This window comes from Heterocephalus glaber, unplaced genomic scaffold (assembly GCF_053883595.1).
Source record: "Heterocephalus glaber isolate CG9 unplaced genomic scaffold, H.glaber_assembly_v1.0 deba00001460, whole genome shotgun sequence".
Classification (NCBI taxonomy): Eukaryota; Metazoa; Chordata; class Mammalia; order Rodentia; family Bathyergidae; genus Heterocephalus; species Heterocephalus glaber.
This window is the reverse complement of record NW_028258307.1, coordinates 2,611,367-2,628,363: the sequence shown is the minus strand read 5'-3', so window position 1 is coordinate 2,628,363 and position 16,997 is coordinate 2,611,367. Positions and strand designations below refer to the sequence as shown.

Below are 16,997 nucleotides of genomic sequence, written 5' to 3'. Positions count from 1 at the left end.
GTCTCTTATATATGGAAGTGAGATGGCTTTCTAAAGGTAGCTCATTGGCCAGAGTTTTCGAATTATGAGAACTACTCCAGAGATTTCTTTCAGAAAAACAGTCACCATTGACAGCACACTTCGGTGACACAGAATGGGTCACAAGACTTGCTTACTTGTATGACATATTCAACCTGCTCAATGAACTCAATCTATCACTTCAGGGAAGAGTGACAATTGTGTCCAAATCAGCAGATAAAATGGCTGCAACTGTGTTCAAGTCAACAGAAAAAGTGAGAGCCACAAGTAAATGCAGGGCTTTCTCACATGTTTCAAGCATTACCCGCGATTTTGAGTGACTGAGCCTCTTTCTCTCAGCTGGTGCATGATCACCTATCTCAGCTTTCAAAAAGAGCCTGAGTATTACTTCCCAACTACAACAGACCCCTGACCCAGGAAGGAATGCATCTGCAACCCATTTACGAATAAGGCAGATGAATCAACTTTGCCCATGCTAGAAGAGGATCAACTGCTTGAGACTGCACATGATGGTGGCCTTAAAAGTATGTTTGAAGGGCCGGGGATTTAGCTCAGTGGTTTTGGTGCCTGCCTCAAAATTGCAAGGTCCCAAGTTCGATCCCCAGTATCAAAAAAACAAACAAAAGTATGTTTCAGACAATGTCAAATCTCCATAGATTCTGGATTAAAGTCAAGGTGGATATCCTGTGATTGGCACAAAACCACTGAAAAGCCTGCTTCCATTTCTAACATTCTATTTTTGTGAAGCAGGGTTTTCTGCAGTGACAGCAGCAAAATGAGATTATGGAGTAGACCAGACATAAGCAACACACTGTGGATGTCACTGTCTCTCATCACCCTCAAATGGGACCATCTAGCTGCAGGAAAACAAGCTCCGGGCTCCCACTGATTCTGCAGTATGGTGAACTGAATAATTATTTCTTTATACATTACAATATAATAATAGCAATAAAGTCCACAATGAATACGCTTGAGTCATCCTAAAACATGGCCCCACAAATCCATGCAAAAATTGCCTTCTAGAAATCATCTCTAGTGCCAAAAAGGTTGGGAACCACTGCTCTAATGAAAAGACCATTATGGAACAGCAGTGGGGGTAGGAGAGAAAAAGAGGAGGAGGAGGTACAGGAACTTAATGGCATGAAGATCAAGTTCTTTGTCTTGATTGGGATGGTGATCACATCATACCAAAATTCACAGGATTGTTCATTCTAGATGGCTGTTTATACACTGCACCTCAGAGCAAGGCATCTCTAGCTAGGTGTGGTGGTGTGTGCCTATGATTCCAGCACTAAGGTGGAAGCAAGAGAATCACATGTTCCATGCCAGCCTGGGGTGTACAGTGAGTTTGTTAATGAGACTTTATCTCAAAAAAACTAAAGGGAAAAAAAGACCTCAAATCCAAGGCATTTCATATTTGTATAATACTTTACGCTCTTCAAAATGCCATCCACATGAATCCTCAGTGGTTCTCAAACTTCAGAATGGATCAGATTCACCCAGAAGGTCTGTTAAAGATGGATGGATCGCTTGGCCTACTCCCAGTTTCTGATTCAGCCTGAGGCTGGGCCCGAGAACCTGCATTTCTAACAAGTTCCAAAGAGGTGTTCCAAGCAAGTCTTGTGACCCATTCTGTGTCACTGAAGTGTGCTGTCAATGGTGACTGTTTTTCTGAAAGAAATCTCTGGAGCAGTTCTCATAATTCGAAAACTCTGGCCAGAAAAACGCTGGCCTGAAAATCACACATTGAGAACAACTGCACTGTATATCTTGATTCTCAAAGTAACTCTGAAGTGCAGAAATAATCAAACATTTTGGGGTTACAGAGTTGGACTCAAACAGGTGAGGTCCTTTACTCTAAGTCCCAGGGGTAGAGGAACCAGGACGAACACTGGGTTAGGATTAGAAACCCAAGCCTCTTCCCAATTCCATGATGCATCCACAACCACAACCCGGCTAAGTTTTCCGAGAACCGGGACTACATCTTGAGCCAGCTCCCTTCGATGGCTTCCGGGAGTCTCCTGGCCTAACACACCTCATCTTCAAGGGAACTGTGAAGTCTCACGGTGCACACTGTGATCCTATGATGTTTTATTTTCACAATCAAAATTTGAATTTAATTTTCATTATTTTCAGAACCTTTAAGAAAAACACTACCTTTTCTATGGAAATGGGGTTCTAACTGGAAAAGAAAATGAAACCTATGGAGTGAGACACTGGAGGGTTCATAAGTGTTTTCATCTGTGACACCTTTTCCTTAATCCTACTGAAAATCCTTCCTGAACATTAAAAAAAAAAATCCTGCTGAATAGTTTACTAAGAGGTCTTATCTTCCCTTTCTCTGTACCACGAGTACATTTTCCAATAAAGAAAAAAATACCAAAGAGTAGTCCAGCATAATCTTACCACCTGGATGGTCAACTCTGCATACGTGTGCCTTTCACAGCATTTTATATAAGCCTGGGCACATGGACTGTGGTCGTATGTTATAGGCTGCTTCATAATATGACTTTTCCCCTGTGGTACTGGCAATTGAACCCAGGGCTTTTGTACTAAGCTACATCTCCAGCCCTTTTTCGTTTTTTGAGACAGGCCCTCAATGAGTTGCCCAAGCAGGGCTCAAACTTGCAATCCCCCTGTCTCGGCCTCCCAAGAAGCCGGGACTACAGGTGTGCACCACCACAACCAGCAGAAATTTCTTTAATCATAGAGTCCAGTGGAGAAGATGACAACAATGTACAAATAGCTTATTTCCTCTCTGTACAGATATACACCAATGCGTGTAACAGCCTCTTCTTTGCACAAGCAGAACCTATCTATTGGTACTTCTCCAACAAATACGGAAGGCAAGAAGGAGAGGTAAAAAAATTTTTTTGCAGCAAATGTCTAATAAGCCTAGAATTGCTTCCTGTGTGCACCAGAAGGAAACGAGAACGGGTATAAAAAAGACCACATCGGGCCGGGGATTTAGCTCAGTGGTTTCGCCGCCTGCTGTGCAAATGCAAGGACCTGAGTTTGATCCCTGGTACCAAACAAAACAAAACAAAACAAAACAAACAACAAAAAGACCACATGCCTGTAATCCCAGCACTCAGGAGGCAGGAGGATCCCCACAAGTTCAAGGCCAGCTTGGGCTACATAGTGAGTTCAAGACCAGCCTCAACTATTTAGTAAAACCTTGCCTCATAAACAAACAAACAAAACAAAAAACATCATATTGGGTGGCAGGTGTATATTAAAATGGCAAAAGTTTTCCAAAGCTCTTGCTAGAATAAGCCCATAAGGTTGAGAGGAGACCTCACAGGACCCAGGAGCCCTGTGAAATGGTGTAGACAATTCTGTGTGTGTCTGTGTGTATTTTTCCACAGATTTAATTGAGTTGTTGGACAGGACCCAGGACCCCAAAAAAGGTTAAGAATGACTGCAACATATAACAAACAAGGTGCAAACTCTGGCCCTGACTATCTCTGAACTTCAGTCATCAGCATCTTCTTTTGAAAACTCAATGCCCACAGGCAAGCAGAGGTAGCACCACAGTGTGAGAACCAGCACCCACTGAGTGGAGCAGTTAAAGAAGCCCTTGTGATCGGCTGGACTGGATGCTCCTACTTGTAGCCCACAGCTCAGAGTCAGTCTCATGACTCCCAGGGCCTAAGTACAGCACCAGGTTTAAAAGGCTTTTAGCAACACTCTCCAAAGCCCTCTGTAATGGCAAAGGGCAAAAGCATGTATTACTGGTGTCGATGGCCATTCACGAAATGCTTCAAATGGGAACATTTTGTTCACACGCACATATAAAAAGAAGAAATCCATACTGTTCATGAGTCAAGTAAAAACACTTTATAAAAGTGACAGTCATAAACGAGCCTGTATAATAAAGTCATAAAATACCCTAAGCCTAGGACTGCCATGGCCACTGTGCGGGTTCCTTCATAATTTTTACTGCATACTTTACACAGGTCTGAGAAAAACACCCAGTCCAAAGGCGCTAGAAGATTGTTATGGTTTACATCTAGATGTCCCCCCAAAGCCTCACGTGTCTGTAGGTGGGGCTTTGAGGAGGTGATCAGATCACAGAGGGGGGTGGATACTCACAGTGGATTGGTCCACTCATGAGTTTATAGCTAAGTGTGATGCTGGGAGGTGAAGCCTGGTGTGACCAGGTTGGTCACTGGGGGTGTGGCCTGGCAGTCAATCTCCCCCTCCTCTTTGATCACTCTTGGCGTCCTGCTGCCACGCTGAGCTGTCTCTCCTCTGCCAGGCCCCTCTACCACGCCAGCCAGCCTTGGAGCCAGCCGACTATGGACTGAAACCTCTACAAATGTGCGCCAAATAAACCTTTCCTCTTTAACTTCTGGGTGTCAAGTATTGTGTCCCATTGTTGAAAAAAGTAAGACAAAGACTGTGATCCAACTGAAAAGAAAATATTTATGTATAATAATAAAAAAGGATTTTTCACAAAGCTATAGAAAATATAAAGCAAAGGTTAAGAGTTTGAACTGAGCACATAAATGTCAAGAGGAATGCAGACTAGAGACTCCACTGGCCCCGTTGAGGTCATTCATAGATGGCTTTTGGCAGATGAAGTTTTGGTTTTCGTTTCTTCTTTGGCCAATGAGCATTCACTCACTGCTCTTGGGACATCTCTGTGACATCCTCTTCTCCCCTCCCAAGAGGTCCCAGCACCACGTGCTCCCAGGCCTCACTACCTTGTGTCTCAGCACTAATCACGAAGAAGGAATGCCTAGTTCCTTGTCCTCATCTCCACAGGACTGGGAAGGTCCCGCAGGGTAACGACTCTGTATCCTTGTTGCCTGGCAAAATACCCAGCATACAACAAATACTACACACACTACACACGTGTGCTCAACAAGTGATACAAGAAATACTAAATAAACATGGGCTTAATAAGTGAAAACACGGTAAGAAGTGTGCAAGCGTGCCAGACTGGCATGAGGGGCACTAGAAGGCAGGCAGGTGAGAATAAGCAATTGTGGGAGGGTCTGGAGGGGCAGAGAGCAGAGAGAGCCAAGGTGCGTGGGCCAGAAGAGTTCACTCGGCTTGAATGGACAGTCCACTGTGGGGCTGAGAAAAGAAACTAGTAAGAGAGAAGGTAGAATCGATAAAAGGCTTCAAAGTCAGAATCATGCAGGCTGACAACGTGGGCAATACAAAGCCAACAGGCTGAAGCAGGGAATAGCATTTTAGTAACAATAATTGCAGAGGGAGAGAGCAAATAAGGAAGAATGTTTATATTTTGGCAGTACTGGGGACCAAATGAATCTAGTTGAGCTACATCCCTTGGCATGCATGCATGCATATATATAAAAATATAAATATATATAAAAATATATATATAAATAATTTTTTTTGATAGGGTCTAGCTAAATTGCTCAGGCTGGATTTGCACTTGTAATACTCCTGCCTCAGCTTCCCAGAAGGCTGGGATTACAGGCGTGCGCCACCATGCCTGGTGGTAAGAGGATTTTTAAGGCAGCAGCTCAGACACAGAGGGAAAAACATTAATTTCATAGCAGTTAAGAATGAGAGAGAAGAGTCAGATATGCACACTACCACAGAAAACACTCACAGACATTTGGGAATGGACTGGATAAACAGGGCAGTGGAGAGAGGAAGACCTTCAGAGGACCTCAAAATCTGAAGTTAGTGTTGCAGTCTGAGGGAAATGTGGAAGATGCACGACTGAAAAGACCTCTCAGGAGGCTACGTCATGTAGTGTTGGCAAGGCACAAGGTTCTGGGGCAGCTAAAAGGACTCATTCTGAGGGTGAGGCTGAAGCCATGGAGTGTGCTGTACATGGAGACCTGCCGGGTGCCAGTTTCCTCACAGTGAGAGAAGAGCGGCAGGCCTAGGGTTGAGGCTTAAAGGTTGTCACAAGATAAATGGGAAGAGGGACTAAGAGGAGAAAGAACATAATGTGGCGAAGAGCTTTCTTCTCTGAAAATGTGGACATTGAAAAAGGTAACTTTCTGATACTTTCACCCAATAATATGGCAAAAATCAAATAGAGTAATAAGAGGAAAACACTAACAATAACAATGCTCAGAAGGCCTAGACCATAAAGAATCTCCACAAGAAATTGGTCAAACTGGTCTCATGAAGCTGTGAGATACTGTGAAAAAGAGAAAAAGTGAGTCTGTCCAGGAGCCAGTCACTTACAACCAGAGACGGTGATTTCACTCAGACTGTGAGACCAAATCCATGGGGCCAAACAGGATGCAAGCAGGATGTCCAAGACAAGCTGAAAAAGGTGCACAGGGGAAACTGCATTATGACTAGGAGACAGAAAAAGCAGTAGTCAGGCAATGAGGCAGTTATCTTAAGGCCCTTTCCCACATTAAAAACACAGGGTTTATTTAAAGGCAGAAAAGGAATCACAGAAAATGTTAGAGACCTATAATTCTTTCATAAGAGAAAGGAAGAAATACATCTGGGATCATGAATCATAACATCACACTCTGCCTTTCAAGATAGATTAATTTATTATCATTATTATTATTATTATTATTATTATTATTATTATTTTTTTTTTTTGCTTTGTTTTTTTGAGACAGAGTCTCATCTCACTCTGTAGTTCAGGGTGGCCTGGAACTCACTATATAGCCCAGGCTGAACCAGTAGCAATCCTTCTGCCTCAGCCTCCCGAGTGCTGGGATTACAGGCAAGTGTCACCATGCCCAGGTTCAAGATCAATTGAAATCCCCCTCCTCCATGGGGCTCCCCAATTCTCTAGCCAGAAGGGATATACCCTCCTGAATCTGGTGGTTTTCTAGCCCTAAAGGACCATCCACTTGCACCCTAGAGAAATGTTTGGTATGCATCCATCTTTCCAGTTGTAACTTCTGTAAATGTACCTACCCTGCCCTGTTTCAAGCTTTACAGCTTAGCACACTCCACTGCCCGAAGGAGGTATTTAAGAAACAGCACTGACTAAATGAGAAAATGAATAAGTAGACAAATACCCAAATGCATGTAGGCAGCACATTACTTCTCAGATAAGGAAATAGTCTGCAGAGGTAATATACAGCCGGATGAGACAAACAAGACCTCAAGTGTGGGAAGACAGACCACAGCCCAGCCAGCTGTCTAGCCCCCCATCCCCCACCCCATGGGACCCACTGGGACTGAGCCCAACTCTCCAACTACCTCATGGATGCCATGCAGCTCAGCTTCTCTGCTTTCCTTGCCCTAATATACTAGGTTTAATTTTCACTGTGGAGCTCCCAGGGCACAGCAAAGTGCTGCATGAACAACAGAACATTTGGAAAAATTCAGGGGGAGGAAAGTTCTGTAAAATATGAAACAACAAAACCAGCCTATCTAAAGACCACCTTATTCTAAATATCCAATTCAAAGAATCCAAATTGAAGATTTTTTTTTTTAGATTTAAGGGAAGAGTCCACATTTCTTACTGCTATGGTTTTCAAGACCTCAGGAAACAAACCAACAGGAGCATCCTTGAATTCCAATATCCAAAGGAAACGAAGCAGCATACAAGAGATTCCTGCATGCCCACTTTACTGTGGTACTATTCACAACAGCAGGGTACGGAATCTGCCTTAGTGCCCACCAATGGACGAATGGATAAAGAAAATGTGGGGTTGATATACACAACAGAATTCTTTCCAGCCCTAAAGAAATGGAATCTTGTCATTTGCAGCAAAATGTATAGAACTGGAAGACATCATGGTAAGTGAAATAAGCCACACAACAGGAAAACAGATATCACATATTCTCCCTCATACACAGAACCCAACATTAAAAGTCCACCTGCAAGTAGAGCAATGACCACTAGGGACTGGGAACAGTATTGGAGATGATCAATGCCCATGGTACGCACATATGGAGATATCACGGTGAATCTCATTATGTGTTAATTATGTGTAAATAAATACAATGAAAAATTCCTTCTAGCTAAATCTAACCAAAGTGGATGACTATATGGACCAGAAATAAAAAATACTGTAAAATAACCTTTGATTATTTAAATAACGAACATTATAAAGAACATTATGATCTACTTAAGAGATGAATGACAAAGCACTACATATCAAATATTTAACAGAATTAAATGATAGAAAGAATCCAGGCTTACTGGAAGATCACAACAGATCATGCTACTCCTTGCCAGTAAGGGTTCTACTGAAGTGGACCAGGGGTTAGCAGCTTTTTCTGTAAAGTGTAACTTTAAAGTAGAGCTCTACCATTATAACAGGTATGGGACCATTGATAATCCACAAGCAAATGGGTGTGGCTGCAGCCCACCAAAAGATTACTTATAAAAACAGGTGGAGGGCTAAGTAGAGTCCCCAGGGCACAGTTTGCTGGCCTCTATAGTAGACTATCAAATTTTCTGAGCTAAAACGTCTCTTACCCCTGCTAATTCAATATAGAATCCAACAATATGGGTAAAGAAAAATCTAGTTTTTTCTTTTTTACATTACACAGGTTGCCAGCTAGAATTAAAATTAATTATGTAGGTATGTTGCTCATTACTTTCAAGACCTTATTTTCCCTTTGAATTTATGGAACTTGTAAGACTAATTTACCGGAAATTACATCGATAGTTCTGTAAAAGCGTTGATAGGAGAGGACAAATTGGAAGAGTTGGCAGCCAAGTCATCTTTCTGTCTTTTATGGAAGAATATATTGAGGATGATAGAAACTGCCAATAAAAAAATTCTGATTCAGTGAGACAGATTATGATGACATTGATGGGCTTCTGATTTCGATAAGCAGAAAGGGTCCAGGATTTTGCTAGCTACAAGAAAAAATACCAATGTGTCCCCTTCTAGACCTTGAGATAAAACTTGGTTATAAAAGAATGTATGAAAAAACTAATACAGAATGGCAGCTGAGAGGCAGTCTATTGTCCCACACCAGAACACAGCATTCTTTTTCCCATATTAAAGTAGAATGTATTGATTAGCTTGATTTAGCCCTTCTACAACGTATAACTAGATCAAAATATCATGTTGTACAGCATGAATATACATTCACTTTTTGTCAGTTAAAGATTCTTTCTTTCTGAACCAAGGACACTCGCTCAAACACAGTGTGTGTTTCTTTCTTTTTTTTTTCACAGTGAGTGTTTTTAAAGCTTCAGAGAGATGGTATGGGCTCTCTGTAAGAAGCGTGGCAAGTGCCAACTATAAAGTCGTATGGCAAGTCCATGGAGAAGGGTCTTCTGTGAGCTCAGAGAAAGCACATTTAAGACAGGGAGGAGGGTGATGATGCTGGACAGACCAACTCTCTTTTCTGGAAAAGGCTGAAACTGCACAGAAGATGGCGCTAAGGTTGAGTGGGCTGTGAGCCCAACTGTGGGTCTAAGAGAGCACTGCCTATTGAGAGGTGCAAGTGTTTTGAACTGGGAGACGATTAGGAAAGAAAGGACCACGGGATCCAGTTCTAAGCTTCACCTTCGGCTTTACTATGAAGACAATAAAATCTTGAGGTTATGTTAATATATTAACAAATTTTACAAATAAAATGGGATACAGGGTCCCATTAGTTATCTATAGATCTACCTCCTCATCAATTAGCTATCTAATCTCTCCCACTGCCTTACAGACATGGAAAGAATGACAATTTATAAAGTAAACAATCCCAATACAATACTTTACAAATACCTCGAAAGGACTAAATATTATATTCACAATAACATTCATGCACTTAAGCTTCTTGCCAAGTATGGCTTTACGGAATGACGACCACCGGTTTCCTTCTACCTCAATTCTTCCTACCTGACCAACCCTGCTTTCTTGGGCTCCTCACTGCTCGCAGTGTGCTGCAATCACAGTGGCCTCCACCGTGTCTCACATACACCCAGCTTGTGCAGCTCAGGGGCTGTCACCTGCCCTCTCTGCTACTGCTGTACCCTCAGCCTCACAAGGCTCACTCCTCAGGGCCCAGTTCAGATGACGGCTCCAGAGCCTCCCCCGACCATGTACTCTCTACTAGTCTCAGGTACTCTAGAAATGCCCCTGCTCTATTGTTCTCAGAATTTGAACCACCATCTGAAATGATCCTTTTATTTATTCATTTATGTCCTGTTCACCATTCTCTCCCCATACATCAACTGAACATAGGATTCACGAGCAGACTTTGTCTGGTCCCTGGTCGGACATAGTCACTCACACTTAAATAAATGCTTGGCACTTGGCCTCTGGTGAGAATTCAATAGTTAATGAGTGCTGAGTAAATGAACAACCTTCTGTGCCCCACATCAGGTTATAGTCTTGAGTGAGATCAGAGGAACTCAGAATCTTAAAGGTGACCCTAAAGGATGCAGAATTCTTTCAGAGGACAATGCAATCCTGAGACTTGAATAGTTTCCTACTGTATCTGAAGAAACCAAAATTAGGAAAATTTTAAAATGGCCAATAGGACACTTGATACATTCTGACTCTGGATTAAATTACCACAAAGCTGAGTTGTTAAAAGGGAATTTATCATTACCTGAGGGTGGGTGGTAAGCAAGGAAGATCCAGAGACATAAGAAACTTTCTCATAATGGGACTGGATAATCCAGTTGGAGCTTCCGAGGGCATAGCCAGAGCTGAGAGGAGTCACCTGGACCACACCAAAAAGCTCCTAAAAAGAACCACACGGAGAACATGTGAGCTTGCACAATGCACTCAGAGCAGGGAAGTCTGCAGGAAAAGCAACAGAAATAACCTTCTTAGCTCAGAAACAATGACTTTAAACCAGAAAGTCTAGAATGAAACAGACTACGGAGACCATGTGATGGATACAGAAAACAATCCTGCGGTCTTTACTCGTCACCTGAAAGTTTCAGCTCATCTGCTGTCACCATGCACTCGATATTCAACTCATTAAAAGGCAGAGGTGACATTACCAAATAGAACAAAGACTCAAATACTTTGGTATTCCTTTTCTATTTTAAGTTAGGGATTCTACACTGAATAGCTCGGGGCATGGGTTAAGAAAAATAAACAGGAAGCCTGATCACTTACGTCAGAGCTCAAAAGTCATTCTTGACAAATGCTTCTGTTTCCTATTCTTTTCATGCCAGCACAGGACAGAATCAAGTGCTGTGCTCACATGACACGATAATGCAGATGCCCTCTCCTGACTCCTTACCCGCTGGCCCACTGAATGCCTGCTGATGACAGGGACTGTGAGGGTTAGGAATGGGCACCAAAAGGAAACCTGGGAGGGTTGGAGGAAAATGACATGCTTTTTCCTTGCACAAGATTCTCAGAGACAGAATGGCTTAAAGAAGGGAACTACAGCATCCTCCAAAGTACAAGAGTATGAACCGAAAGCATTCATGAATCCCGTACAAAGGTATATTAACACTCACAATCTTCTGAGAATATCCCACCAGCTGGATTTTACTAAGGGCGGAGTTCACCTCCTGCATGGTATAGCATCTTCTCCAGGTTGACACCTCCACTGCATCCTTAAGAGGAGAAGGCAGCAGCCTGCAAACGTACCACAATATCAATTCCTAGGTGAACACTTCTTCACGGAAGAGTGATGTGTCCACTTTATCTAAGTTGGCCAAGTTTTTGGCATGTGATTGTTTACAATTTTTAATAATTATTTTTATTTCTGTAAAGCTGGTACTATGATCTTCTCATTTGATTCTAGTTATTTGAGTTTTTTTCCCCTTGGACAATCTCACTAAAGGTTCGTCAATTTCGTTCACTTTTTAAAATACCTTTGATTTCATTGATTTTTCTACTGTATTTCTATTCTTTATCTTGTTTTTCCAGCATATAGCTAGATTTGTTTTTAAATCCAGTCTGATAATCACTGCCATCTGATTGGATTGTTTAGTCCATTCACATTTAATTGTGTTATTAATATAGCTGGATGATGTCTGCCAACTTAATGCTTGTCTTCTGTGTGTCTCATGTCTTTTGTCTCTCTATTCTTCACTACTTTCTTTTGTATAGTATTTCCTGATACAGCATTTTCATTTTCTTACTGACTTTTCACTATTAATTGAGCTATTTCCTTAACAGTTATTCGAAATTTTTTTTTTTTTTGGTGCTAGGGATCAAGTCAGGGCCTCATGCATGCTAGACAAATGCTTTACCTCTGAGCTATACCTCAGCCTGAGGATTTTAATTTAACATTGCATATTCTCCTCCCTATTAACAAAAGATAAATGAAATGAACTTCACTAATGGGCTGGGGAAAAGCAATGGGTTTAACAGAGATGGGGCTTAGTATAAGAGAATAAGACATGATTTGTGACCTTTCAGACAGCACTAGAAATTTCCTTTGAACAAACAAACAAATGAAGTGTGTCACCGGAAAAACATTTTATCATTTGCTCTAAAAGTATGGAGAATAATCTGGAAGCGGGACCTCTCTGAGAGCCCCTGTACAGCAGACATCAGAGCGCCTCTGGTGAACTGGAGGTGGGCATTAGCCTCTCCTCTTTCTCCTGAAGTACAACGAGCAGTAGCAGAGGGCTCCTGCACCCCCCACCCCCGCACTGTAATGGCCCAACATGACCCTCAGGATAAAATCCAAGGCTCTCTCGTGACTTTATTACAAGGCCCTCCTTGCCGGGTCCACTGAGCTCTTGCAATGCCAGGCCCCCTTGTGCCTGTGACACATCTACTTGCCCCCTCTGTCTTCCTTCAGTTTAGGGGGACCACACTTTTCCTCCTGCTTAAAACCTACGTCGTTCATCCTGTTTTCTCAGTTCTTGTGACATCACCTAGGAAGGGGTACATTCATGTGCTCTTGGGAAGCTCCAGACTGGTGTGTCAGAGTGCAGGGAGCGGTACAGAAGTGCCCCTTGGAGGAGGCTACTGTCAGGGTGCTGCTTCTCCTCCCCTTCGCAGCCCTATACCTTGCTGCTTTGAGGAAGGAGAGGTTTTTCTCAGAGGCACTGATAGGACAGAAAAATGGCTTTACGTTCAGACAAGCCTTTTCACTTCTGAGCCTCAATTTCCTCATTTGTAAAAAGGAGAGAATGTTACTTTCCTTTTACGAGTTCTTCTGCAGCGGTAAACAATACAGTGCACGAGAAGAGACGCTGAATAAAGGTTTGTCACCAGCCCTGTCCCAGTGCCTGCAGGGACATAGTCCCAGGGACACACATACTGTCTAGCAACGTGGCGGCAGACTCCAACCTGGAGCGATCACCAGGATCACTCCGCAGGGGTTGCAAGCCCGAGTGCCCACGCACTGCTCTAGCTGGTCTCAAGGGGGAGCAAGCTCCTCCTGCTTAGCTCCTCCTCTAATCTCTCAGGATCAGGACACCCTGCCCGGCCTTCTCAAGCTGCCCTTCATACACAGTAACAGGAGAGGGATTTCTAGACCTTACACCAGAGGTGGAAGGCTATCGTGGGGATGGCGCGAGAGCAGGAAGGGTGATAAGGGAGTCCTGCCACTGCCCAAAGCAGGGCGAAGCTCTGCCTCCTGCTGGGTCTTCTCTTGGTGGCCCTTGTCGGCATACTGTCCTTTCTCCCCTGCTCATCTAGGACGATGTCTTGCAAAAATGAGGCAGATTAAAATCTGCAACGTCTTTTCCAATAGGAGGACTTGGTCATTTTAATGTTTCCGTTCTTGTTGGCGATTAATCAATTTCCCCTCTCATACCTGTGCCTAAATTCTTTGGGTATCTCACTATTCTAGTGCTTCATATATCTAAAGCCAATTAATTGTTATTTCTCTGTTTGGAAATACTAGAGTTCCATTTAAAAAAAAAAAGTTTGATGACTATATTTCACAAATTATTTCAGTAATTTTTTAATTACCTAGACAGAAGACTTAAATGAGGGATCAGTAAAACATATTATTGGCTTTTTGAAAGGAGTAAAATTGTTATTCTTTTGTCTAAAGCTGAGGTTTAACATCTAACTTTTTTCTCACTCCCCTGGTGTGCACTGGCTGGTTTTAATAAAGCTTTTCAATCAAGCTATTGCCACCTTTGCTCAGAATAGCATTTTTTACCTCATTCAAACCCTCCCTAAACTGCCAAGCCCAGCCAATCTTGGCCCTTAGAACTTTTGCTAACAACCTTTGTGAGTACAAGAACTGTGTCTTAAACCGTTTCTGCACCATTTTTCTAAAACCCACCATAATGCCAGGCTCTTGGTGGATACTCAATAAGTCTACAGTACTCCGAATTCCGTATTTATATTTAGGGTTTTCTTGCTAACATCCATTATTACTTTTCCTAGATGGGTACTTTGTCGTTCCTTCCTTCTATCTCTAAACATCTTGTCTAGCTTTGCTCTCTCTAAAACTGTCCTCATGCTGGAGGTCATAATAACAGAGAGGCATTTACAGGGCCATTTACAGCCATTAGGATTATTGGCTGATGTAGGATAAGTAGGATAAGGAAACCCAGAGGGAACTAGTTTTTTTCTGGCTTTCTAATTTATCAAAGTCAAGTTCTAAGAGTCTAAATTTTTCATAAGTACTTTTACAAGACTTCACTGTTTTTTTGTTGTTGTTCTTATCCTACTTGAATGCCTAATAGAGGTCTGTCCCAGAGCTCTGATACAACACCAAAGCTCTGCTGCCTCTTCCCACCTCCCAGCAGCAGGAGATCGCTGTCTTTTAAAGCTGCAGGGACCACTTAAAAGCTGGTAAGAAAAACACTGACTGGGCTCTAAGTGCTGAACGAATAAATGAACAAAATCAATATGTGAGCTGAATGTAAAGAATACAGGAGGAGAAGCTTCCCCTCATTATACCGAAGAGCACAGAACATAGGCGCAGGAGGGGTGGAATGGGATTGTTAGATGCTCTAAATGGAGCCAACCTCACAGTCAAGCACTGTAGATGCCAACCTGAAACTACAGTGTAATCTCAGGTTTTGGTTTTAGACCAAATTATCTCTAGCAAGAATAAAGGCGATTACTTTGACCACCAAGGCATAATGGGAGCAAGTCTTGAGAGTGCCCAAACCATCTCTGCTCTAATTGTGTAGTTAGGGCCTGTTCACCAGAGCAGAGGCCCGGAGGGATGTGCCATATTCCTGAGCCAGCCAGATGTCTCAGTGCAAAGTAATCAGGGGGTTTTTGTTTGTCAGTCAACGTCCCAGCAGCTGGGTGAGCAGGAATCAGTCTCTGGAGGCTGCTCGGCCCTGAGTGAGATGAAATGATGAAGTGTCGGGGCTCACAGGGCTCAACGAGCTGCGATGGCACCTGCCTAAGGGGACTGACTCTCCCTTGGACACCTTTCAAAACAGCACCATAAGTGGACTCAGAGCTAATTTAATTCAGTCCTCTTATGTTACAGAAAAGGAGACTGTGCCTTAGAGTCTGGATGACGGTGGAGGGGGCACAGCGGTGGGTGAGAAAGCAGCTTCCTCCTGAGTGCCTTGTTTCAGCAGGAGAGGCGGGGTCTGAAGATGAACAGGCTCAGAGGCAGAGGTGTGGTGGTGCCTACAAGGAGGTTCCATAAGGCAACCGTACATTGGAAGGGGAGAACGCAGGCGTTTACTGAGCACCTGCTCCATGCCTGTCACTTTTATGGACTTCACTCGTGAGGACTCACTCAGTCCTCACAACAACCCTATGCAGGGACTATTTTATAAATGAGAAAACACAGCCTAGAAGAAATAAATTGCTGCAGCTACTAAAAAACTGATCTGAAATTCAAAAACCACTCTTAACTTCTAAGCCTGTACTTTTTTTTTTTGGCAGTACTGGAGACTAAATCCAAGGCCTCCACACTGAGCTAGATCCCCAGCTCTTCTGATTTTGAGACAGGGTCTTACTAATTGACCGAGTTGCCCACATGGGGCTTGAATCTGTGATTCTCCAACTTTAGCCTCCTGGAGTTGGGATTAGAGGTGTGTGTCATCTTGCCAGGCTTCTAAGCCCATAATTGAAAATTTTCTTCCTCTACAAATAAATTCCTCTACAAATAGCCAGAAAGCGATGGAGCAGAGGAACATCAACTTTAATACGTATGTTTTTATAGTCTTCTTTAAGGTATGAGCTTTTATTGTAAATTCAGAGCTTCAAAGAGGATTTTGACAGTATCTTGTAATGATGCAGCCTTATTTTAAACTGTGGATTTCTACTCTTATAAAAATATGCTAGCCTTATATAGAAAATACCTGAGGCTGGGTTAGTTTCTTAGGTGGAATATTTTGCTTTAAAATTTCTCATTAGTTGGGCATGGTGGTGTACATCTATAATCCCAGTACTTCGGAAGCAGAGGCAGGAGGATTGATGTGAGTTCCAGGCCAGTCTACAACTACACAGTGAGAGTCCCTCCAATCTCATTAAAAATTTAAACTCTGAAGTGAGCAAGATTTTCCTTCCCTTCAGAATCCATCTCTTTTTCCAGGAGTCTAAGCTGCAGTGTCAAAATGAGGAAGAAAGAGGGCTAACTTCTTTGCAATAAATCTCAAGGAGAAGTGTCAACTGAGGCAAGGAGTCATACAACTGTCAAAAAGCAAGAGAAATTGGTTTTTTGGGATATATACTACTAATACATCAAATGCTAATTCATACCAACTTCCAATGATTTAAGGGAATTTGTCAGATTCTTTTGACAATGAGTCTGAAAATTTTTAATTTATTGTTTTCTGCAGTTGACGGTCTTATTAGTAACTCCAGCTACTAAGATGCATTAATTCTAGGCACTTGACCAAGATCAAGAGAATTCTTGTGCAAATTTTAAGCGTAAGTAAAGCCAGGGGCTTGAGTCTCAAATCCAGCTCACTGAGGATTTGCTTGGATTATACACAATTTTAATGTTTGAGCCAACATTTTAAAAAAGATTTAAAAAAAAGAAAACTCACAAGTAAAACACCCATATTTCAAGCTTTTAAGGAAAAGAACAGAAGGTTTGGCAGCCATGGCTTCAACATTCCCCAGTGGCCAAGAGCTGCAGAAGCTGGGTTCCTCTAAAGTAGAACTAGACAGAGAAAGTACAGGAATTAAGGGGAAAAAAGAATGAACAAATAAGATATGGCCTATTTCACTTGGAAGATTTCAGTGATCTAG

At 42.5% G+C, this 16,997-nt stretch overlaps 1 protein-coding gene across 2 annotated transcripts in view; it reads right to left on the bottom strand.

Annotated features, from left to right (window-relative positions):
- The window catches only part of Ints9 (integrator complex subunit 9), a 94,187-nt gene that overhangs the window by 31,515 nt on the left and 45,675 nt on the right, over positions 1 to 16,997 (bottom strand). For both annotated transcript variants that reach the window (XM_004848431.4, XM_013073403.3), the window contains 2 exons: positions 11,366 to 11,486; positions 10,498 to 10,632 (listed from right to left, as the gene is read on the bottom strand). In XM_004848431.4, coding sequence (XP_004848488.1) covers positions 10,498 to 10,632; positions 11,366 to 11,486 — 256 coding nt within the window. The remainder of the gene's footprint in view (positions 1 to 10,497; positions 10,633 to 11,365; positions 11,487 to 16,997) is intronic.